Source organism: Microtus oregoni, unplaced genomic scaffold, assembly GCF_018167655.1.
Source record: "Microtus oregoni isolate MIOR12 unplaced genomic scaffold, Mior012 000064F_ref0000363, whole genome shotgun sequence".
In the NCBI taxonomy this organism is placed as follows: Eukaryota; Metazoa; Chordata; class Mammalia; order Rodentia; family Cricetidae; genus Microtus; species Microtus oregoni.
In genome coordinates this window covers 9,609,554-9,635,112 of record NW_024543874.1, presented here as the reverse complement: position 1 = coordinate 9,635,112, position 25,559 = coordinate 9,609,554, and the positions used below count along the sequence as shown (strand labels likewise).

Sequence of the window (25,559 nt, the reverse complement as noted above, 5' to 3'; positions counted from 1 at the left end):
AAAAAAAGCTTTTATAATATTCTAGTTTCTTTTGCCAGGCGGTGGTGGCACACACCTTTAATCCCAGCACTCGGAAGGCAGAGACAGGTGAATCTCTGTAAATTCGAGGCCACCCTGGTTGGTCTATATAGAGGGAGTTCCAGGACAGGTTCCAAAGCTACAGAGAAACCTGTCGGAGAGGGGGGAGGGGGGGAAGCGAGGGTGTTTCAGTTCTTTTTCAAAATCCATGTTCTTTCAAAACTAAGTTTGGACTCTATAAATACTGTAAATCCATCTGCTAACTATACCCAAGATGTCACTAACCACAAAGAGTAGCGCTGGGCTGGGTGTGGCTAAGCAGCAGAGCTCCTGGACCCTGGTTCCAGCCCTACTCCATTAGGGTTTTCCTACTCAGGCAAAAACACTGCAACACTGGCAATGCCAGGGAAGCTTTGTCACACAGGATCAGGGTGGCATGCCTAAAAAGTCAACATTAAGCAAATAGTGGAAGCAAAAGGCTCTAAAGCTTTAGCTGATTTAGAAATTCAGCTCTGGGAGATGTGCAGAGCAACCACATGAAATACTGTGCTACTAGACTCCAATAACTAAGAACAAATACTAAGCTTCATGTCATACATGACTATAGCCAGCCCATTGCCAGGAAGACAGCAGGATTAAGGAGTTCAAGGTCATCCAGGTCTACCAAGTCTCAAAAACTGGAAAAAGAAAAAAAAAAGTGGAAAAATAATAAGGGCTAGAGATATAGCTTCAGTTTGTAGGACAGCTGCCCTCTGTGGGCAAGATTCTGCATTTTAAGAATAGTGGTGCCGGGCGGTGGTGGCGCATGCCTTTAATCCCAGCACTCGGGAGGCAGAGGCAGGCGGATCTCTGTGAGTTCGAGACCAGCCTGGTCTACAGAGCTAGTTCCAGGACAGGCTCCAAAGCCACAAAGAAACCCTGTCTCGAAAAAACCAAAAAAAAAAATAGTGGTGTCGCAAACCTCCAACCACAGTATTGCAACCAAAAACTTCAAGATCTTGACTGAGCATTTAATGCACTGGGGGAAGAGTCAGGTGACTGTGAATCTGAATGAGTTTCTGGTCTAGGTGACATCACTACCTCAAAAGTAAACAGATTCATTAATAAATACCTCTTTGTAGTGATTTTTTTGCCATTAACTATCTTGGTAGAAGTTGATATTGATTTGAAGTTGCCCATTCCGCTGCCACCAAATGATGCTGAAGAGAATGAAGTGAGACCCCCATGTCCTAGTGACCCGAATGAACTGAATCCTACGGAGAAACAGAAAATACAGTTAAAGACAGCATATGTCAAGTATTTATGCAAAAATTACTAAGTTCAAAACTTATTAAGCCTCAAAGAAGGCCAATAAGATGGCTTGGTGGGCTAAGGAACTAGTTGTCCTGAGTTTGATCCCCTACCGCCACGGTAGGAGACTGAATGCTCTCCCCATCTCTATGCATACCACATGCTCCCCACAAGTGCCCACACATTCCACAAATACAAGTAATCTCTAACTTTTTTGAGGGGTGGGGTTCAAGACAGGGTTTCTGTGTAGCCCTGGTTGTCCTGGAACTCACTCTGTATACCAGGCTACATCAAACTCAGAGTTATCCACCTGCCTCTGCCTCCTGAGTGTGCCATCACCACCTGCTTAGAACTTTTCTTGTTTCCCAAATGTTCACACCATACAGCTCGCATTCCTAGGCATGTCTCAATCATCTAAGCTCTAAGACTGGTGGTGCCCACAGGAAATGAGCATCAAAATAAAGAAATTAAGTTTTGTTTACTTTTTGTTTTTTGGGGTTTTTGTTTACTTTTTCCAATATTATTATTATTACTAATGATTTTTTAGAGCAGTGGTTTTCAGCCCTTCTAATCTTGCAACCCTTTAATACAGCTCCTTTATGTTGTGGTAACCCTAACCATAAAATTATATTCATTGCTACTACATAACTATAATTTTGCTGCTGTTATGAATAAGAATGTAAATATGTGTGTTCTGTGATGGGCTTAGGTGACCCTGCAAAAGGGTTGTTTGACAAGCTCAAGGGGTCACAAGCCACAGGTTAAGAACCACTCTAAGGTTCTTTGTCAGTAGATAAGTTTGCCATTAAAACCTGATGACCGGGGCTGGAGAGATGGCTCAGCGGTTAAGAGCACTGCCTGCTCTTCCAAAGGTCCTGAGTTCAATTCCCAGGAACCACATGGTGGCTCACAACCATCTGAAATGAGATCTGATGCCCTCTTCTGGCCTGCAGGCAGACACACAAACAGAATATTGTATACATAATAAATAAATATTAAAAAAAAAAAAATTTAAAAAAAAAAACCTGATGACCGAATCAGGCAGTGATGGCATGCATGCACCTTTAGTCCCAGCACTTGGGAGGCCTGGTCAACAGAGCTAGTTCCAGGATAGCTAGAGCTGTGACACAGAGAAACCCTATCTTGAAAAACGAAACATAAACCTGATGACCTCAGTTTCATACCTAGAACTCATGTGGAAGGAGATCTCCCCCTGGTCTCCAAACAAACCCAAATGGCGTGCATTTGCCCAAATACTCATGTAAAACAATAGAACTTTTTTCCAAGATGGAAATAATGCCCTTTGTTTTCTTATATACAGACTTTGAAAAACCAGCATGTACTTCACAGTTGGGGCAAAACCTTATAAGCACCTTAATGCAGGGGAAACTACATGCCCCACATTCCCACAATGGTAGCCATGTCTCTTATGTTGAGACAAGGTGTCATTACAAACCCCAGCCTGACCCCGTAGAAATCTTCCTCCGCTGGCATCCAGAGTCATACATAGGATTACAGGCATTACTGTCTACACACCCCCCTCTGGACAGGAAATAAGAGACCCACTTACCCAGTCCCCTACAAACTTCACACTGTGCTAGCTAAAAGACTTGTTCAGACTCAATAATCTAGGGCTTTAATACCTGTGTCAAAAGCAGGAAATCCACCTCCAAAAGAAGGAAATCCACTGAAGGCAGAGAAAAACGAGCCTGTACCTCGGCTTCTATTTCCTCGGGAAGCCCTTCGGCTCCCAAAAAAGTCATCAAATGGGTCTTCTAAGAAACAAATGAAAATTTGTGTTATAAAAATAATCTCAAGTTTATTTTTTTCCTTAGGAGAAGAAAATTGGTTAATGTCTTGATATACATTAGTCCATTAGGAACAAATATCTTAATAAGAGAACAGCTCTTAGCAGGTCTGGAGCACATGCCCAACACTTCCACTAACTGCTTGTCATTCCAAAAAAAAAAAAATCAATGCCACAAAGCAAATGACCAGACTCATAATGAGAACAATGTAACCATAAACACCTGGCTCTTTATCAAGCCTTCAGAAGGCCATTCAACAAAGATTTTTGCTCAGCATACAATTAGGTTCCTCAGAAAATATTGCCTCAAATCTGATGTGTGCTTTTTAAATTATTTTCTGTACATACGTCTTTGTATTTGTTGGGTGCATGTGCAGAGGCCTGAAGCATCCTGTCACCATGGAGTTGGAGTTAAAAAGACAGTTGTGAGATGCCTGACTTGAGTTCTGAAACCGATCTTTTGCAAGGAAAGAGCCATCTATCCCTCCAGCCTCCAACCTTAGATACTTGTCCAGATAGCCAGAAATGCTTTCTCCAAAATAATTTCGAGTGGTCCACACCTTTAGTCCTAGCTGAGACACACATCTCTGAATCCCAGGCAAATCTGGTCTACAAGCTCCAATAGAGCAGCAACAGGTGGATGTTAATTGCTGGTAAGCCTGATGAAGCAGTCCCAAAAATTCCTTTCTCATTTCTGTTCAATGTGACGGCTCAGAAATTTTTACAAAATAAGGCTGGAGAGCTGACTCAGAGGTTAAAGGCATCTGGTGTTCTCTTACAGGTTCAGTTCCTAGCACCTACATGGAACGGAGGTGGACAACCATCTCAACTCCAGTTCCAGGAGATACTGACACCCTCTCCTGGCCTCCAGGGGCAGTACCCATGTGATACACAACACAGGCAGGTAAGACACTCATAGGAACACACAAGAATCTGAAATTTTTGTAAGACCAGTAGTATCTTGAAATACTCTGCCTGTGACAAATGACCATCACTTAACTGAAAACACGATGATGTTCCTGAAAAGAACCGGCTTAAACAGCCAGGCATGGTGGCCAGCACTCAGGAGGCAGAGGCAGGAGGATCTGGGTTCGAAGCAGCCAGCCTGGTCTACAAGAGTTCCAAGCCGGCCACGGGTAGAGAAATAGGGTGGGGGAGGAGCACCAATCAATGACTCAGCAATAATACTCTACATCTAACATGTATCGGCACTACAATCTAAAGTCAGCAGCAAGTTCAGTTTTTTATTATGGCAACTAACAACATAGTATTTATAGTTAATACCTTATTTTTTAGTTGTGAGCCTAGCCATCTCTCCAGCCCAGTTACTACTTTTTTTTTATTTATTTATTTGTTATGTATACAATAGTCTATCTGTGCATATGCCTGCAGGCCAGAAGAGGGCACCAGACCTTAGTACAGATGGTTGTGAGCCACCATGTGGTTGCTGGGAATTGAACTCAGGACCTTTGGAAGAGCAGGCAATGCTCTTAACCACTGAGCCATCTCTCCAGCCCCAGTTACTACTTTTTAATCTTACCTTAGTGCTTTTATTTCCCCTAGAAGTGGGAAAACTGTGAAAAATCATACACTACATACTTTCAAACGCAACTGCATGCAGAAAGAGTCATAGACGTATAAATGACAAGAGAACAAAACAAGAACTGGGTCTGCCTGCAGTCAGATGAACACCAGTGAGTCCTGGTTCCCGACAGGGTCTATAACAAGCCATTCCTCCAAAAAGGAAGATCAGGATTAGAACACAGGAACCAGAGCAAAGGCTTGGGGTACTCCAGAAAGCCGGGGATGCACACTGATCAGAGGCACAAGCTGGTCAAGGTTATTCTGAATAAGACTGGCCAGGCAGCTCTTAAGCTGGTCAAGTTTTATTTAACAAATAAAGCTTGCCTGAAGATCAAAGTGCCGAGCTAGCCACAGTAGTCAGCCATAGTGGTGGCACACTTTTAGATGGATTGAGTATGTCTAAAAGAAAAACAGAACTAAGTGGTGATGGCTCACACCTTTAGTCCCAGCACTAGGGAGGTGGTAATGGGAAGTGATATGTACGGCTGGGCAGAGAAAGGAGTAAGGCAGGAGGATTCAATCATAGGTTTCAGACACCATTCGGTCTGAGGATTCAGTAGAGGTAAAAGTTTTCTATACTGGCTGGCTACTTCTCTGATCTTTCAGCATTGACCCGGATATCTGACTCCGGGTTTTTACTATTAAGACCAATTAGAATTCAACTCTACACAGCTCTGCCTAAAGCTGAGTTCAAGAAAACAGGACTCAATGGTCCATGTCAGCTAGCCTCTTCCAAGGTCTGACATGGTTGGATGAAAGGAACTTCTTGTGTCCACCACCAGCCTCAAGGCAGGGAGGTTTAATACATGGTAAACAAACGGAATTAAGGGCTGTCTGAACTGTGACTGCAAGATGTCTTTTTCTTTTCCCGAGACAGGGTTTCTCTGTAGATTTGGAGCCTGTCCTGGAACTGGTTCTTGTAGACCAGGCTGGCTCCTGAAACTCATGGAGATCCACCTGCCTCTACCTCCTGAGTGCTGGGATTAAAGGTGTGTGCCACCACCTGGCAAGACACTGTATTTAAAAAAAAAAAAAAAAACTATCTAAAATATCTCGACTGGAGCTTAGTACAAAGCCTTAGAGGTCCCTGCCTACCAACTGTGAACCCAGCACTTGGAAGAGGCAGGGGGACCAGATGCTCAGGCATTGGCAACATAGCTAAGTTTGAAACCAGCCTAGGGCTCTGATATCCTGAACTGTCACCACAATTAAAAGCATCAAAAACACATTATGTGATAATTCACAAGCTGGGGTCAACCCACATCATTAGCAAGAAAAATTCTCCACAGCCCATCTAAAACTAACCAAGTTTCTGTCTTATTTCTGTGGACACAATGTGTCCATGGATGCAGCAAGTCATCAGGCTTGCACAGCAGTGTTTTTATTAGATTAGCTAAGGACCTTATGCTTTATTATGTCTTTATTTTGAAAATGCTTAAGTTTTATTTTGTTATTATTTTTATAAGGATATAAATATAAAAGGAACCATTTATACTAAACTCAAGAACTGTAACCTGCAATTTCTCCTTAATTGCTGTTCTGGATTATCTGGGGTCTGCAGTGTAGCTCAGTGGTGGAGCACTTGCTTAACATATGTTAGGTGGGGCTGGAGAGATGGCTCAGGGGTTAAGAGCACTGATTGTTCTTACAGAGATCCTGAGTTCAATTCCCAGCAACCACAACCATTTGTAATGAGACCTGGTGCCCTCTTCTGGCATGCAAGTATACATGCAGACAGAACATTGTATACATAGTAAATAAATAAAATCCGTTAAAATATATGCATTCTCTAGTAACACTCAGGAAGCTGATGAGATCACAAGTTAGAAGCCAGCTGGGGCTGTAACATAATAACAAGACCCTGTCTCAAAGAATGAAAAAAAGAGGACTGCTAAGATACCTCAGCGGAAAAATACTGCCTCGATGAGTACAATTCTTGGAACTATCATAGAAAACTGCAAAATGTCCTGACCTCCAACAGCCCACCCCCCCCCCCCGACACACTTTAATATAACAATACTTTTTGAGAGGGGCTGAAAATAGTTCAGCTGGTTAGAGCACGGACTGCTCTTCCAGAGTGCCCAGGGAGTTCAGTTCCCTCACATACACGTGCTGGCTCACAACCATTCACATCTCAGGGGTCAGACTCCCCTCCTCTTCTGGCCTTTTAAGCACCAGGTATGCAGGCAACACCCATACACATAAAATTTTAAAAAGGTTTTAAGGAGAAACTTTGTGGGTCCTGCTTTCTGACACTGAAGAAACCTGCACTCGAGAATGACTAACAAAACATCTCTAAGTGGAAGGGGAAAACCACACACCACACTGAGTAGTATAAAAGGTAACAAAAAACCTAAAGGAAGTAAATGTGTTAGGCTGCTGAAACATTTTAAATTTTAAGGGGCTGCCAGCTTCAAATTTAATGCTGGTGTGAACTCCCAATGGAAAAGCCCAGGAGCAAAATCATGTATGTACTCAATCAACACAGCTCCACTGCAGGGAGAATGTACCAGTGTCTCACAGGCCAAACACTCCATCCCTGTGCTTCCACAGCAACACCCAAATACAGAAGCCGACAAGAATCAAGGGGGAAAACAAACAAAAAAGCATACAATACACCATGGTATTCCTTATGTCTAACAAAACTGTGTTACTTTAAAAGTAAATAAATTCATTCAGGAGGCAGAGGCAGGCGGATCTCTGTGAGTTTGAGGCCAGCCTGGTCTAGAAAAAGCTGGTTCCAGAATAGGAACCAAAAGCTATGGAGAAACCCTGTCTGGGGGGGGGGGGGGGGGGGCAAATAAATTACCAATTCTACACAGGTGCCCAGGTTTAAAATCTCAGCACTTGAGAGGTAGGGCTTCCAAGGCCAGCCTGGGCCATTCCCTGTGAGCTACCTCACCCCAAAATGCTAAGCAGGTGCACATGCACCTAATCCTAGGGATAAGGAGGCAAAAGGACAGCTATAAATTCTCAGCTAGCCAGAGGCATATAGTGAAACCAGTTCTCAAGCAAAGACAAAGGAAAGCTACAGGCCAGGAAAGATGACTCAGCACTTAAGAACACCAGCTGCTTTTCCAGAGGACCTGGGTTAGATTCACAGCACCTGTCTGTAACTTCAGTTCCAAGCGACCTGATTCCCTCACACAGACATACACGCAGACAGAACACCAGTGCACATAAAATAAAAATAAATTTAAGAAGAGAAAAAGAAAAAAATGGCAGTCATTCTAAAGAGACGCACAGGGCAACACTAATCCTACTGCCTAAGAGCTCAAATTAAAGCACTCACTCATTGCAACTACAATTCTACAAGTGGTATCTTTTACATTTCAAGAGTGCAAAATTACTACTCATACTAACAGAAACAAAAACCACAGCAAGGGACCACACAAAACCACATGGCACCCAGGATGGCATCAAGTATGTTAAATTCTCAGTCACTTCCAACTTCTAAGTGATTTTGTGTACAATTGGTCTACTTCATGAGGAGCCCTGGAGACAGGATTATCGCCCAACTGACCCCCAGTGCTAACTGCTCTCTCTCACAAGTGAAACTGCTGCTTACCTTTCCCCTCAATGTAAACTAAAGGGCAAGACAAGGCCACTGTTCCCTAAATTCACAGCAGAAAGCTGAGAATTGACTGAACTACTTACTCAGAAAGTCATGGACACCCAAAGGTTGTTATGCTCACCTGTGAGTTGTCTGATGACATGAACAAAACATAAAAAATGTGTAGACTCAGCCAAGTGTGGTGCCCACCCCTTTCATCTTAGCTTGTAGGAAGCAAAGGCAGGATAATGAGTTTGAGGCAAGGCTGGTCTACATAGCAAATTCCAGGCTAGGTGGGGCCACGTGGAATGACCCTGGTCTCAATATATGTATTAAATATGCTACCAAAAAAGGTACTTGTTTCCTTCACACTTGGTTGAGAGAGGGAGGTTAAATATTGAATAGGAAATGCTACAGAAAAACCCCAAAAAGTACATGAAAACCTCAAGAATACTGTGAGAGTGGCCAGGTGTCAGACTCCTATAGTAAAGAACACAAGCCTCAAAAAAACTTCAAATATCACATCCTCTACTTCATTCAGCACTCTTGAAATTACCTAGTTCATTCCAAACATCACCAAAGCAGCCTCCATCCTCCTTCTTCATGGTTTATTATCAATCTCTAATTTAATGTGGCCTCACACCTACCTCAACAGTCCCATTTTTCTTTAGAACAAGCAAGGAAGCCAATGAAAGATACAGGCAAGCTGTAGTCTAAAAGCCAATAATGTTGTGTTTAATAACTAGCTGGAAGTTAAATGGTCTATAGACTTTAAAATCTTATCCTCTGCTCTCAAATCCCACGAGGAAATTGTACTTTTTTTAAAGCAATTAAGGACATCTGTGATCATGCCGAAGATGTAGTCAACAAACCATGTGCAGTATTGCTTCCACTCTCATCTCTGCATTACATTTTTTTTTAACTTCCAACTTTTCGAACATCCCCAGTCTAGTAATAAACTTCTTAGTTTATTACAAGCTCCTAAACTATAGGCTAGGATTTAAACCTAAACAACTCAGAGTCTTGCAGAGCTCTTACTAGCAGCTACCTCCCTGAAGTAACCAGGATCAAATGAACTCATGGACCAGGGATCAGATCAGCATGGTCACAGGAGAAACTGGCCTGGGAGATGGTGTGCAGAGTCACATCTGCTTCAGCTACAGGAGACCCTGGCATACCTTTACCTTGGACCTGCACATTGAGAAGTTTGTTGTTTAACCACTAAGACTGAGTCTTTTGTTACAGCAATCTGGGCTGCTAGCCCAGTCATCCTATAAAGAGGGTTGGCCTGGAGTATCTGGGCCTCCTCCCCTCCCTGGTCTCCAGGTCAACTCTGGTAATCTGACCACATACAACATGGTGGTGATAGAAGCAATTTCTTTTTATTCTAGATAAATTTTAAATAAAATAAATCTTCTTATAAAAGAGAGACCCAGGCCATTTCTTTTTGTTTATTGTTGAACAAGCAGCGCCTCGGGTTCCGGCCCACTGTGCTCCTCCTCGCTCAGCAGCTCCTCATACTCCTCGCTGAGCTCCTCGGCATCCCCGAGACTGGCTTCCTCCTCGCTGGAGACGAGGTCCAGGTCCTCACTGAGAAGTCCGCCCTGGCCCCAGCTACAGCCTTCACTTGACTCATCTTCACTAAGGTCCAGCTCCTCACTGGATATCACATCCAAAACCTCACTGTGCTCGTCACTCAGGGCGTCTTCTACTGACTCCTCAAAACAGGGCTGGTCTAGTTCTTCACTAGGCTCCAAGTCCTCACTGGCCACTTCCTCGAATCCTGGGGAGTAAAATGACTGACTCACTACAGTAAATTTATGGCTCAGAAAATTACCCTCCACACACAATCGCCCTCCCCCAAAAGGGTTCTTTCCAAGGTTCTCCTCACCATGGGCTTTTCCAGTAGCCTACTCCTTCCTTCCCCAGAGTTCACAAGACTTTGTGAAGAAAGAACACACTAAGTGGTCAAGGGAGAGAGAGGAAAGATCCTCTGCCAACAACGACAAAGGCAGTTTGGACGTTCTAAAGTGAGAACGAAAATAAAATGTGGCGTGCAACCCACAGTTCTCTAAGAAATACTTCCTGTCGTAACTAATAAGAATCAAAAGACCACTACTGGGTAACTGTCGGTCTTACACTACTAGGTTTACATAACCAGGACACAAGTAGTGCTGTTCTGGGTTGGTAAAACACATGAAGAAATAGATCATCCTAATTCAAATTAATACACTTCCTGTTTCAATCAATATTTCAAGAAAGGCTCATTTGTGGGTGAGTCTGGGAATGGCCATAGTCTGGCCATTCCACATACACCCCCCTCCACTACTGAGCTCCTTGTGGGAAGTGCCTATACAGGCCTTCCTGAAAAAGCGGCTGATCACAGAGAAAGGTGTTTCGTCTCCTGCAGGATCTCAAAGCATCTTCCTGCTCTAAGTCTCTAAATCTGAGGACCGCATCACCAGAGTAAGAGACCTGAAAATTTTGAGCACAGTGTAGCTAGCTCAACAGTACCTAACAACCGAACATAAGGACATTGTGTGATCAATCCCAGCACATGGAAGGCTCACCAGGAATACAGGAACAGCCAGGACTACGCTTTAAAACAAAATCTTAAAAATGACTTTTGGGGAGACAGAGAAAAGGGATAGGGATTGGGTCTATAAAACTTTGAATAGCCTCAAACTCAGGAACCTTCTGTCTCAGTCTCCCATTAGCTAAAACAAGCAGACTACATTTCACTATATCCAGCCTATTTATAATAGATCTAGAACTACTCTGAAAAACCAAAACCCTCCCCCAAAATATAGAAGGAATATAGAAGTTGGGTGTATGAAAAATTAACTGGCTACAATCAATAGACTGTGACTGGGTTTACAAGGACTCTGGATGCTGCTGGCCATGTACTAGGTCCCCAGCCCTGCATGAAGGACCCAGTCTGCACTCCACATACCACCAGCAGGCTGCACGGTCACCTCATACACGTAGTAGCCATGGAGCAGCTTCTTTTCCTGTGCGAAAATCCTTACTGCCTGAAAATGGAAGTCCCCTAGAAGACCTACAAGAATGGATTGAAGAAGTATCACTGCCACACTCATCAAGGCAATGCAGGAAGGGAGTGCCTACCTGACCGATACCTGAGATAGAACAGACCTCAGCAAGCCTAATACATTCTTGAACTACTGATAAAAACCTAAGCTTATCTAATTAAAAGCTCTACTATATACCTACAAAATAAAGGAGCTGTCCAAAGGCTAGATGGAATGTCAGATTCTTTTTCTCAAGGAAAACAATCATCGACCATGTAATTGACTAAAAAGGAATGAGCATGTGGGCATACAGACACAAAACTTCTTTCCTGTGACAGTTTACAGGCTTCATACATACTAGGCAAGCATCACCACTAACATCCGCCCCCGATGAGATTTGAGTTGTTTTTAGTCTTTTGTTGTTGTTTACGAGACTTTATGTAGCCAGGCATGGTGTTGTTTATCTTTAATACCAGCACCAGGGAGGAAGAGGCAGGGGGAATCATCTCAGTGAGTTGGAAGCCAGCCTGATCTACAGGGCAAGTTCCAAGGCAGTAACACAGAGAAGTCCTGACTCCAAAAACAAACAAAAGCCCACTATGTAGCCTTGAACGGTCTCAAATTCATTTTCTGCCTCAGTTTCCCAAGTTCTGAATTATAAAAATGTGCACCACACAACAGGCTTCAATTTTTCTTTATCAAGGGGATGCCTAACCTCCTGAGAAAATGAAAAGTAGGCCACCTTCATCTTATGAATGGCCAAGCTGCAGAAGACAAGCTGTTCTACTCAGCAAAGACATCAGAACAGACTATCCAACACAACTTTGTCCCACCACAAAACAAGGTGGAATTTACTAATGGCTAACTTTTTATTGTTGTTTTTACTTTTAGAGACAGACTACTGCAAGGCAGGGTTGGCTGCCTTGGAACGCAGTATGCTGTTCAAGAGCTGGTCCTGCAGCTGAGCATGATCACATCTAGCTGGTTTTAGTTTCTTAGAGTTACATCTGCACTTCAACATTCAGGTGACATAGGATACAATAATGTTCACTTCTATCCTATTAAAAATTACTCATTGCTTTGTCTGAAGTATGTACATAAAAGGCTAGAATTAAAGACTTTAAATCATTACATCTTTTTAAACACACATTTATTTATTAGTGTGTTCCTGTACAAATACTCAAGCACCAAATTCAGGTCCTGTTTGGTGACAGATGTCTACCTGCTGAGCCAAATTCATACTGTGTACTACTAGTGGGCTATTCCTTAATCTGTAATTTTAAATGCCCCACAATCTTTGTGTTATTGGCGTCACACTTACTAATTTGTTTGAAGGGAACCTTCTGTGTGGTCTTCTATCAAACCACTCCATCCCTAACCTCACTTGCAGCAAGCTTTCTCCTACTCCTAAGATCTTACTCCTATTTCATTTCAGTTAGGAATGAGCATGCTCTCTCTGACACATTCACTATTTTCTTTCCCAAGGGAAGGCAAGATAGAAAACCAATCAAATGAACGCAGTCACACACTGAGATCTACTACAGGATCACAACATGAAAAGTCTAAAACCTACCAGATCCAGGGTGACTTGTTCCTCTTCACAACTACAAGTCATGCAGGGCTCCCACCTGTCTCCCTCTGGTATTACTGGTAGACAAAATTGTCTTTTTTCCTCTTGTGGAGTTGCTGGTGATGTTCGAGTCTCTTCAGCCACATAGGATGTATTTCCCTCTCAGTGCACCCAGACAAGAGGCCGCAACCGCACGTCCAACCCTGACCTCCCCTGTCAAACACTCAAATAGGTCTCAACAATACAGAACATCACTAGTAACTGGCAACCAACAAAGATATGGAAAAGGCATAGGGTCGGGCATCAAGGCACAAGATGGGAGAATCTATTTCCCACAATCCAACAGTTGCTCACCTAACACCATCTCCTTTAACAACATCACAATCAACACTCCTGATTCCTCCTGTCTTGCTCTAGGGGCAACCCCTCTTCACAACTCCAAAGTGGACTGTAGTAAGTTAGAAAAGGCTGTGTTTATGGAACCTGTATGTTCTTAACAGCATCTATGATGTTTAGTGAATCTCACAAACTCACAAATTGATACACAAACTAGCTAGCTCGTGGAGTGGTGGTAGCTCAGTACTAAGAGTCGTCAGTATATCCAAGGTCCTGAGTTCAAATCCTTAACACCACAAGCAAGAAATAAAATTCTTTAAAACAAGATGAAACATTTAAGATCAGATTTCCAACATCCTGTCTTGTCCCAAATATGAATTCACTGGAAGGCAAAAACAAATGAACTAAAATACAACAATATACATGGAAGAGGGGAAAAATACACTAAACTCTTTTATTGTTGAAGTCACAAATTCAAAGGCTCTGAAAAGATTGGCAGAAAATAACGGATTCCAATGGTCTGTGAAAATAAAGGTTAGTAACATGGCACAGTATTAAGTGCAAAGGGCACCCAAGATCTCACCAAGCCAGACAGAAGGATGGACCGAAGTAGTTACTTACCAAAGAAGTCAAATGAAAATGGGTCCCTTCCACCAAAAAATTCCCTGAAGACATCATCTGGATTCCGGAATGTGAAGCCAAACTCAAACGGACTGTCGAAATGACTTCCACCTATACAAGCACAGTAAAGTGTTTAGCCTTTGAATTCTGGCATTTCTAAGCAACATTTGTTCAATCATTGTATGCTTCACGGTCTAAAAGAGAAAGTATTCCATACATCTGGGATTCTAAACACCACAGCCTTATTGATGCTAATTGCACTTGCCTAGCACTGACTGCATTGTGTGCGCAGGTCTAATGCTTTCCCAATCTGTCCACAGAACTGCTTCCATCTCCAAAACATGTGAATAAATCATTGTCCACTAATCATAAAGGCTTATGAAGCCAAAGCAAATAATATATTTACACCACCAATTTCTCCATAGGTACAATTTGTGCATATTAGGTCAAAGTTGTTTGTTTTGTTTTGTTTTTAAGATTTATCTATCAATTGTGTATACAGTATTCTGTCTGCATGTATCCCTGCAGGCCAGAAAAGGGCACCAGATCTTATTACATAGAGATGGCAGTGAGCCACCACGTGGTTGCTGAGAATTGAACTCAGGATCTTTGGAAGAGCAGCCAGTGCTCTTAACCACTGAGCCATCTCTCCAGCACCCCACAGCAAGAATTCTAAGGACCATGATGAAGCAACTCATTTACTGAGCACCATTTTCATTAAGACAGGCAGTGTGTGCTGCTTAAACCTAAATAGGTTCACTGATGAAAACACAGTAAGGTTATCTATCACAATACATACCTCAACATAAACATCCTAATTTGACAAATGTGTGGACAAGTCTCACTATGTAAAAGAAGCAGGCTGGCCCTAAACTTTCAAAGCTCCTATCTAAGTCTCTTTTGGTTCAGTTTTTCTTTTCTTCTCTTTTTTCCTTTAAGGAGGCAAAAACACAAGGACTAGAATCACACCATGACCTGAGACCCACCAGGCAGGCTCTCAATTGACAGGCACTGTCCTGCCTCAGTCCCCCACGGTGCTAAGATTATAAGCATTTCTCTACGTCTACCCAAATTTACCACTCTCTAGGCTAACCTGTATTGATGATAGTATCAGGTACAAATCACATGAACTCAACAAATAAGGACAACTTGGTCAAGACCTATATCTTCAAAGAGAAAATCTATTGACATACCTCCTCCTCCACCATTTAATCCTTCTTTGCCGTATTTGTCATAGATGTCCCGCTTTTTTGCTTTAAATTTGAGGGAAAAAAAAGTTATTATGGACAAGTTCTTTCAAACCCTCAAAATTCAGTCAGTACTTCTCCCAAGTTTTAAATCTAGGTTCAGAGTTTAATAGAAAAGAGGCAGGAGACTTACTTAACTTTTTCCTGAAACACTAGTTGGCAAATTTTTAAGCGCTACAAATTTCCCTACAAATTCCAGGGAACTTTAAGTAGTGTGGAAAGCAGTAAGCACACTCCATAAGAGACTGCCTGTGCAAGGCACTGGTAGCTCACAGGTGTTGTGCTGGTATCCACACACACCCTGCTTCCTTTGCACTCCCAGAGTAGGACCGAAAAAGCACAGCTGCCACTTGTATTCATCCTTCTGCCCTCCCCCAAAAGTCTCATTCTACAACAGGAGAAACAAAGTAAGAACCACCCATTTTTAATAAGAGCCCTTATAAAAAACAGTGACACAAGCTGAGGCACATGCTCTAGCCACAAGAGAATTAAAGGCCCAATAGTATTAAGACCAAATTTGTAGGATTTCAGTTATCAGTGTCTTTATTAAGTAAAAAAAAATAGATACTTGTGAAGTAGTTTGCTGGATTGCCTTTTAAAATGAGAAAGAAGGGTACAGAAAATGCAAGGGGTTGTATGCGGTGAGCTGGTGTGGTGAGTTTTCCCTCAGGTTCCTTCTACAAACAGATTTTTAAAGCTAGTAACCTATTTGTTGTTCCCTGTGGTTAGTGAATCAGTACCTAACCCTTTCAAGTCAAGTTTCTGCCTGGGCTCATGCCAGGCCACCTAGCAGGACAGTGCTTAGGATGTGGGCAGTACTTTTCCAGTCTCTGTCCCCAGCCCTGTAGATACAAAATTTTTCCTTTAACATAAACACAAACTTGATGGCTGCCCCTGACAGCTAATCAATCCTTCACCTAATTGCAAACACAACCCTTCTCCTAATTCCTATGCTCTAGATATAAAGAAGGGAATCAAAGCTTAAATTATCCAAGTAGTAAAATCCCATTAATAAAGTCCTCCTTCAGTAAAACAATATAGATAAGGTCAAGATGATCAGGAGTGGACACAAGAGTTCTTAAACCCAACCTCTCCCTCTCAACTCCAGCCCTAGGAAAATCTTCCCATAGCCTATAGCTCCCCACACTGGTGGTTAACTGTACCAGATGCAAGGCCACAGGGAAATTAAAACCTTTGGAAAGGGGAGCAAACAAACCCTGTGTCTGTGCTCTGCTATCTCTGGAAAGGCCTGTCCTTCACAAGCTCAGAGCTACTTACCATCCGATAACACCTCATATGCCTCAGCTACTTGTTTGAATTTCCGCTCTGCTTCTTCTTTATTTTCAGGATTTTTGTCCGGATGCCATTTAAGTGCCTGTTTCCGATACCTGGAAAGATGAAATGGGTGTATGATGAGCACACATGAAGTCCATAAAACTTTACTAACATAAGCATCTGGGTGTGGTAGTGAATACTTTTAACCCCAGCACTGAGAGGCAAAGGACAAGAGTCTGTTCTGCGTCTTGAGACCAATTTGATCTACATAGTGAGTTCCAGGCCAGCCAGGGCTATACACAGTGAGACCCAGGCCAGTCAGGGCTATACACAGTGAGACCCTGTCTCAAAAAAAGGGCAAGGAGAGAGGAAAAAAAAAAAAAAAAAGTCTGGCGGTGATGGTACACATCTTTAATCCCAGCACTTGGGGGAGGGCAGAGGCAGGCGGATCTGGTCTACAAGAGCAAGTTCCAGGACAGGCTCCAAAGCTACAGAGAAACCCTGTCTCGAAGGAATTAAACAAACAAACAAAAAAGGACACATACCCTTAAACCAAGGAAAGAGTGTTAACACATGATTTTTCAAAAATTGTTGGAGAATATTAGCTGGCTATGGACCATACTGGATTAACAATTCAAGAACGAAGCAATTTATTTCAAACTTACAAGGTGATAAGGACTTAAATAGGGGGAGAACTGGCTCTGGAAAAGATAAATTAAAGGACCCACATGTATCTCCTGGATCCAGAACTTGACTGCATTTTACCTTCTATTCATTCTCTTTATAGGAATTTTTAAGAGAGAAGATATTTTAGAATGAATATTTTTAATCACACAGAGTAAAATAAAGACCTATGTAGAAAATGTTTCTGAATTGATTTTGAAAGAAAAATTGAGACTTCCTCAATTAGCAGGAATAGACCCCCAAAAAAATTGTGGTACCTTTTACTAATGCTGAAATCACCTCATTATGGGCAGAAAATGAACATTTAAAAAAGAGCTTGCGGTCATCTCCTTGGTAGCAGCTTGGAGCAAATATCCCACAAGCAAGAGACTTCAGTTTATAAAAAGAACTGGATCCTGCCTCACACTGTTCAAGGAATACAACTTCCAGAGCCCCTACATTCTATACTGATGCAAATAAATCAGGAAAGATGGGTTTGTGTGTGTTTTTTTTGTTGTTTTGTTGTGTTGTTTTGTTTTGGGAGACAGGGTTTTTCTGCGTAGCTTTGGAGACTGTCCTGGAACTCACCCCATAGACTAGCCTGGCTTCCAACTCACAGAGATCTGCCAAGTGCTGGGATTAAAGGCGTGTGCCACCAACCACCTAGCTGAAAGGTAGGTTTTCTAAAGCAGGAAAAACAAGTGACTCAAAGTTCTTAAGACTCCATTCAAAAGTGAGAATTACAGAGTCTCTTTTAACTGAGTTACTCTCAATATGAAGAGTTGTTTCATATGTTGAAACCACTGAATTTACTCTAGATGATGCATAATCAACTTTGTTATTTACTCAACTACAACAAGTAAGCAAAAATAGAAATCATCCATTGTGGAGGCAGGTGAGATGGCTCAGTGGTTAAGAGCACCAGCTGCTCTTCCAGAGGACCCAGGTTTAATTCCTAGTACCCACATGGCAGCTCACAACTGTCTGTAACTCCAGTTCCAGGGAATCCCACACCTTCACATCAATGCATATAAAATAAAGTTAAATAAACTAAAAAAAAAAAAAAAAAGAAAAAGATCCATTGTATATAACATATAACAGATCTGATAATGGATCTCCATAACACTTTTGCACAGTAATGATAAAATGACCACCTATTGGTAGGAAATATGCTAGAAACTTCAGAAATTCATTTTAAAAAAAAAGGTTTTAAGAAAGATTTTTCTATCACTTGGCAACAAGCTAAGGAAATTATAAAAGAAATTATAACAAAGTTACTACAAGAAGTATCCCAAATGGTACCCAAAGAAATAAGAAATTTGGTAAATGGGCAAATGACTGTGTTTCATTTTGCAGAGTTTGGAAAATTAAAGTATGCACCATACCATAGATATGTATATATTGAGGATTTCAGCAGGCAACTTACTGCTTTACGTTCTGAAAAAGCTGATTCTGTAATTGTACATTTATTAGAAGTTATGACCATTATGGGAATACCTGTACAAATTAAGACTAATAATGCTCCAGCAAATGTATCTAATAAAGATTTTTGGATATTATTACATAAAGCATATTACACAATCCTACAGAATAAGCAGTTATAGAAAGATGTGACTGTACTTACAAGATATGCTTAATAAACAGAAATGAGTACTAAAGACCCCAGGATAGAGATTACATGATGTTTTGCTAACTATAAATTTTTTTTAGTGTTAATGAGAAAAGACAGCTGAGGAGACACTGGTTAGTAGAAAAAAACTGCCAAATTAAATCAGTCTGTATATTATAACTATGTGTTAACATCCGAATGGAAACCAGGATGTAATACATTGTGGAAGAGGTTCTCCTTTTGTTTCCACAGGAGAAAAGCTATGGATCCCATCAAAACTGATAAAGATTACACTAAAAACATTTGACTAGGAGAGGTCATACTTCAAACAACAAAGTCATTCAATTTAAACTAACCTATAGAGTAATGAATGGCGGGCTGCAGAAATGGCTCAGCAGTTAAAAGCACTGCCTGCTCTTCCAAAGGTCCTGAGTTCAATTCCCAGCAACCACATGGTGGCTCACAACCATCTGAAAGGAGATCTGATACCCTCTTCTGGCTGCAGACACACAGAATATTGTGTACATAATAAATAAATATTTTTAAAAAAAGATCTAAAAAGATATTTTGGGCTGATAATACAAGTCATGTTGGAAAGTGGCTTAGGTATAAAACATTGGATTCAAAAAGATGAAATAGATAAGAGCATTTTCTCCAAATTTGCAAAATAGAAATAGACTGAACACTGTTAATATAATTCTTACTTGATAACTGTTCTTATTGTATATAGTTTTATTTCATTAGAGTTAAAAACCTTTCCTCTTGCCGGGCAGTGGTGGCGCACGCCTTTAATCCCAGCACTCGGGAGGCAGAGGCAGGAGAATCTTTGTGAGTTCGAGGCCAACCTGGTCTACAAGAGCTAGTTCCAGGACAGGCTCCAAAAACTACAGAGAAACCCTGTCTCTAAAATCAAAAAAAAAAAGAAAAAGAAAAACCAAAAACCTTTCCTCTTAAAAGGGGGGAATATTGCAAAATTTCTGATCACACTGGAGACTATTCTAATAAAAAATCTTGAACCAGGGGGGCAGAGTCGGCCACTAGCCGTGTGGAATTAACCATAGAGAAGCCAGGAAGACAGAGAGATACACAGGAAAGAAGGGAGGGGGGACTTGGATTTTTCACACTTTTCAATCTGGGAAGTGTGGAGAGCAGGTCAGCTAGTAGATCCTCTGCTGCTTTCTTGTTCTATCAGGTTTTGCTCCAATCAGACTCCTGAGTTTTCACTGGTAATAGAACTTAGATAAACACATCAGCTAGGCGATGGTGGCACACGCCTTTAATCCCAGCACTCGGGAGGCAGAGGCAGGCGGATCTCTGTGAGTTCGAGACCAGCCTGGTCTACAGAGCTAGTCCCAGGACAGGTTCCAAAGCCAGAGAGAAACCCTGTCTCGAAAAACCAAAACCAAAAAAAAAAAAGAAAACACACACACACATCAATGGAGTGCTGCTTTAATTAAATTAGTTGATGTGGGAAGACTAGGAACAGCATCATTTCATAGGCAGAAGCCCTAAACTGCAGATAATTCAAGCTGAGCACACCAAGAACACAGCCATCTATACAACCATCCATAACTGTGGATCCTGTCATGACACTTCCCCAGTGATGGACTATGAGATTATATCCTGAAAGAAACTGCTTTCTACTGTTTATTTCAGGATGTTTCATCACAAACAAAAATAAACTAGAACACGGAGACTCAACTGGAAACAAACCAACCTTTTGAAACATCATAGTGAAGAATTTCAGATAGAGTTCAGCAGAAACAACAGGCCTGGGTTGGAACTGGGGGTGGGAGCATGCCTCTAGCATGGAAATGCAAATGTTCTTATTTTAACAGTCTTGAGTTACCAAGTTTTTCTTTCTCACCCATGTATGTATGTGTATACATGCACGTGAGGTCAACCTAAGAACCATCCACCTTCTTTAAAAAATAAAAACCGTTCACACAAAAAATAAATCTAATTTTTAAAAGGAAAATAAAAGGTTTAGGTTGGCTGACACGAGTTACATTACCCAATAACAAACCATGGTACAGAATTATCATTTCAGAAATGAACACTTACGCCTTTTTAATGTCCTCAGGTGAGGCATGTCTCTGCACGCCCAGAACTTCATAGTAATCCACCATGTTTTAACAGATTGTTGGAACAAATCCTGGAAAAAAAAAAAATGAGGTTCATAACACTGTCCAATCACAGTGGAGAGTGAAAGAACAGGTAAGAAGTGATTCCTTCCCACCACCTACTGGCCAAGAAAGAACTTCTGGCAGCCACCCACTAGCCCATATGTGTAAGGTAGGACCTTTGTCCAGAAACTGTTTGAGAAGAATCATTTGCAGCTGGGCGGTGGCAGCCCCTACCTGTGTGGTCGAGGCAGGTGAATCCCTGTGAGGTCAAGACCAGTCTAGTCTACAAAGTGAGTTCCAGGTCAACGAGAGCTATTAAACAGATAAACCCTGTGGGGGGGGGGGGGGGCGCACACACCTTTAATCCCAGTACTTGGGAGGCAGAGGCAATAGGATCTCTCAGTTCAATGCCAGCCTGGTCTACAGAGCAAATTCCAGGACAGGGATACATAGAGAAAGTTTATTCTGTTGGGGGGAAAAGGGGGAGAAGTGTCGGTCATTCTCAAAAAATCTATATATAAAAAATGCTTGGAAATGACCCAATAGCCTCAGTTATGATATGAAAAGGTTACTAGGCTCTGAGGCTAAGATCAGGTGTCACTTGAACAAAGGACTGGCTACATCTGCTTTCCTAGATCACAATACAGTTGAGGAGATTTGGTTAATTCCCTCCTCTGATGAGTTCCTGTACAAGGCATTAGTTAAGACTGGAAGGGAGAACACACTATCCCTATATTGAGAAGCACCCTTCCGCAGACCTCTCTCATGGAAATGGCAGCAGTCCTTGGATGCAGTTACCCAGAAAAGAACATGTTTGACCAGTCATGTGTAACTATTCTGTCCAGTACTCAACTACCAAACCAACACACAACACTGCCCTAATGCTATCCTACAGACTGTGCCTTCATCTGACAGCCAGGAACTGAGCACAGCTCTCCTGGCCTGCAGACCCCGCCTGCCTGGTCTCCACAGAGCAGCACTTCTTTTTTTTTCTTTTTTTTTAAATGTTTATTTTATTTATTTATTATGTATACAATATTCTGTCTGTGTGTATGCCTGCAGGCCAGAAGAGGGCACCAGACCCCATTACAGATGGTTGTGAGCCACCATGTGGTTGCTGGGAATTGAACTCAGGACCTTTGGAAGAGCAGGCAATGCTCTTAACCTCTGAGCCATCTCTCCAGCCCCAGAGCAGCACTTCTAACGACCTCTAGTATGTGCTCTCCCTCACTGCGAACACTGCAAGTCACGTGACCGCTCTCTCCAGAAATAACAGCTCAGGGCCCAGCCACTTCTTTCAGAGTTTCTTCCTGGTGTCTAGGACAGCTCCAGGCAACCCATCGTCCTCTTCTTGCCTATGGGTGTTAGCACACACCCACAAAAATAAAGCATGGCATAGTGCCACACCTTTAATCCCAGTACTTGGGTGCCAACTGAGCCAATCCCCAAATTTCCCATGTGTATACCTCTACTTTCTGAATTGAGAAAGCCAACCACAACTCCCTTGTGCAATTCTTGTTCTAATTTTTTAGTGATTTCTTTTTATTTTTCATGTGTTCTACTTGCATGTATGTCTGTGTGAGGGTGTCAGATATCCTGGAACTAAAGCATGTGGGTGCTGGGAAATAAATCAGGGTTCTGGAAAACAAACAGTGCTCTTAACCACTAGGCCATTTCTCCAGCACCAGAAGTGTGTTTTGTTTTGTTTTGTTTTTCCAGACAGAATTTCTCTGTGTAAGCCCCAGCTACCCTTGAATTCTTTGTAGAACAGGCTAGCTAGCCTCAAGCACAGAGATCCACCTGCCTCTGCCTCTCCTCCCAAGTGTTGGGATTAAATACTCCTTATGCAATGCAATTCTTATTCAACATGTATAGACTAATTTTAACTAATTCTAACTACTGTTTTTAGGGAGAGGAAAGCAGCAGCTACTGTTGAGAGCCCTACAGGTAATATAATTCCTCAAAGGGCCTATCACCCTCGGAAAGTAAAACAAGAAAAATTTCCAAGAATCTTCAGACCATGAAAAACAGCTTTGACATTCAGAATGGAAAAGCAGAAGCTACTAAAACAAATAAATACCACTGGTGACAAACACCCATTATCCTACCCTTCAGAGGCGTGTGCCCTCGCTGAACAATGAGACACTGCCTCAAAATTATACATATAATGCCTGGCGGTGGTGGCGCACGCCTTCAATCCCAGCACTCGGGAGGCAGAGACAGGTGGATCTCTGAGCTCGAGGCCAGCCTAGTCTACAAGAGCTAGTTCCAGGACAGCTCAGAGAAATGCTCTCAAAAAAAAAAAAAAAACACAAAACTATCAGATAATATCAGAATAAAGACTAGAGAAGTGTCCAATAGTAGAGAGCCATTCTAGCAAGTGTGAGACTCAAAAGTACATATATTAGGGGTTGGAGTGAAGGCTCAGGAGTCAAATAGTAAACGTTGCTTTTGCAGGCCCAGGTTCAATTCCCAGGACAAAGACAAAGTAGTGAGCGCCCCATTATAAAAGATTTCCTCCTTCCTACCACAAAGTTACATTGACACAGCACATAAGGATTGCTAGCAAAATGTGTGCAGATAGTCCCCACCACTAACCCACCAAACTCAGTGGCTCAAGACACCTAATCAGCTCCCACACAACCCAATAGAACAACAGTCTGTCTATCAGAAACCAAAAGGGACAATCAGTAAACAAAAGCAGCAGGAAAACCAACACCTCTTCCTCCCTACTTCAATTAAGTGTTACAGAGTTGTAGCTGCAAAGGATATGAAGCAGCGTTTGGGGTATACAGAAATGGTTTCTCTGTGTGGCTTTTGTAGGCTGGCCTCCATCTCGCTCACAGAGATCCACCGGCCTCCACCTCCTGAGTCCTAGGATTAAAGGCGTGCACCACCACTGCCCAACAAAAGCTGTTCATCTTAAATGAAGAGTACACCTTCAGCTAAAACAGTCTGGAAATCTCTTATGACACTTTGCTAGACCTGCCAACTTGCCAAACAAACAAACAAACAAACCCATTGAAATGGATTCTGATTTAAGGTCAATGCCAGTTAGCAATTTCTCCACAGGTTTGAATCACTCACTCATTTCTACTTCTGTCCTACTTATCATTTGAAATCACCTAATGTAAGCTCAGGAACTCAGAACTCAGGCCTCCCAGTACCACGAGTATTTGAGAGTTCTCCATACTACACAAATCTCTCTCCTGTCTTCTCAGGTCTGCCTTCATAGCTATCCTCTCACCATCTATCTCTCCTTAGAGAACACCCTGAGTCTCAAATGGAAGCCTAACCCCAGTAAACAGGCACATGACTGTGCAAAATAGCCACTTGGATCCTGAGCAGGTTGTCTCAAATAGAACATGAACAAAACTTAACTCTTGAGCCTCCCCATTATCACACAGCATGTCTGTATTTAGCAAATTCTTCATTACCTCACCCATGTTGTTACACCCACCACATAAGCAAAGAATTTATGCATAAATAGTACCTATTACTCTTCCCAAATCTCCAGCTCCTCTCTTCAGCATGGTCCACAGCCTTTACTCCTACCTCTGGGCCACCCTCTTCTCAATGAAGACAGAGACTCACAAGTGCAATATATAAGACAATACCAGCCACAAGGGACTCTACACTAAGTCAACTGTGAAATTAAGAAAATAATTACTAATTGTACTGACTAGTGTCAGGTATAAGCAGGAAGGAGTTACCAAAAAAAAAAAAAAAAAATCACAAATTAAGTTTAAGAGCTCTCCCAACTTGGTAGGAGGATCAGAGATTTGGGGCACAGACTGAAACATAGGTTTGTAGCCTACCAGAGACACATGTGACCCTTTCACAGAAAACAAAGAAATAGAAAAATGTCTTTTGATTTGTTTGGGTTTGAGTCAGGAGTTTTTCTGTGTAGCCCCTTTAGTTATATGATTTCACTACAATTCATCCTAGCTGTACAGGAGGAAATCTATCTTGTAGAGCAGGCTAACTTCAAACTCAAGAGATCCATCCACCTGCCTCGGCCTGCTGTGCGTCCTAGAACTAAAGCTGTTTGCCACCACTGCATGCCAACACTTAACTTTAAAACTACCTTACAATTCTAAACAAGCATTAATACTAGCAAACAAAAACTCAATGTACATTTGCACTACCAAAAATGTAAACTGTAGTTGGGGTGTGTGGTGGAGCACACTTTGAACCCCAGTGCTCAGGAGGCAAAGGCAAGTGGCTCTTTGTTTCGAACTCCGCCTAGTCTACATATACAAGTTCTAAGCCAGTCAAGGTTAGATAGGTAGTCTTTCTCAAAAAGTAGTGATGGAGATGACAAGACAGATATTTTTTTCTTCCTGCTGGCAAATATTTCTACTATGACAGCACAACCAAATCATACTGTAAAAGCTTAGGAATCACAAGTTAGCAAAGTTTTCTTTTAAAAAAGCAGACATAGTAGCACACACCTTTAATTCCAGACTGGGGAGAGGCAGGCAGATCTCTGAGATCTAAGACAGCCACAATAATATGGTGAGATCTTATATCAAAAAAATTTTAAATATATAAATAAATTAATCATTTTCCAAATCAAACAATTCCTCTGGATTCCTGTCACATTTCTACTGGGAGGCATCCAACTTGTTGGGAAAACATTTGTCTGAAACCACCAAAAAATAAGCCAAAACAAAGGTCTCCTGAAAAATACCTAACAAGAGTCAGGATATTATTCATTCCCTTTGCTCTCATCCTGAGTCTCTCTATGGATCAGGTACCTTGTCTGTTCTTTGTGCTTCAGGTTTAGTGGGTATCTGACGTCAACTCTTCAGGCACCAAAGCACCCACA

The 25,559-nt window shown here is 41.9% G+C and overlaps 1 protein-coding gene across 2 annotated transcripts in view; it reads right to left on the bottom strand.

Moving 5' to 3' along the window:
• Positions 1–25,559, bottom strand: part of Dnajb6 (DnaJ heat shock protein family (Hsp40) member B6) — a 57,033-nt gene that overhangs the window by 19,231 nt on the left and 12,243 nt on the right. For both annotated transcript variants that reach the window (XM_041640612.1, XM_041640611.1), the window contains exons 2-7: positions 20,667–20,757; positions 16,334–16,443; positions 15,002–15,061; positions 13,809–13,919; positions 2,952–3,083; positions 1,130–1,271 (exon numbers count right to left, since the gene is read on the bottom strand). In XM_041640612.1, coding sequence (XP_041496546.1) covers positions 1,130–1,271; positions 2,952–3,083; positions 13,809–13,919; positions 15,002–15,061; positions 16,334–16,443; positions 20,667–20,731 — 620 coding nt within the window. In that variant the 5' untranslated portion in view covers positions 20,732–20,757. The remainder of the gene's footprint in view (positions 1–1,129; positions 1,272–2,951; positions 3,084–13,808; positions 13,920–15,001; positions 15,062–16,333; positions 16,444–20,666; positions 20,758–25,559) is intronic.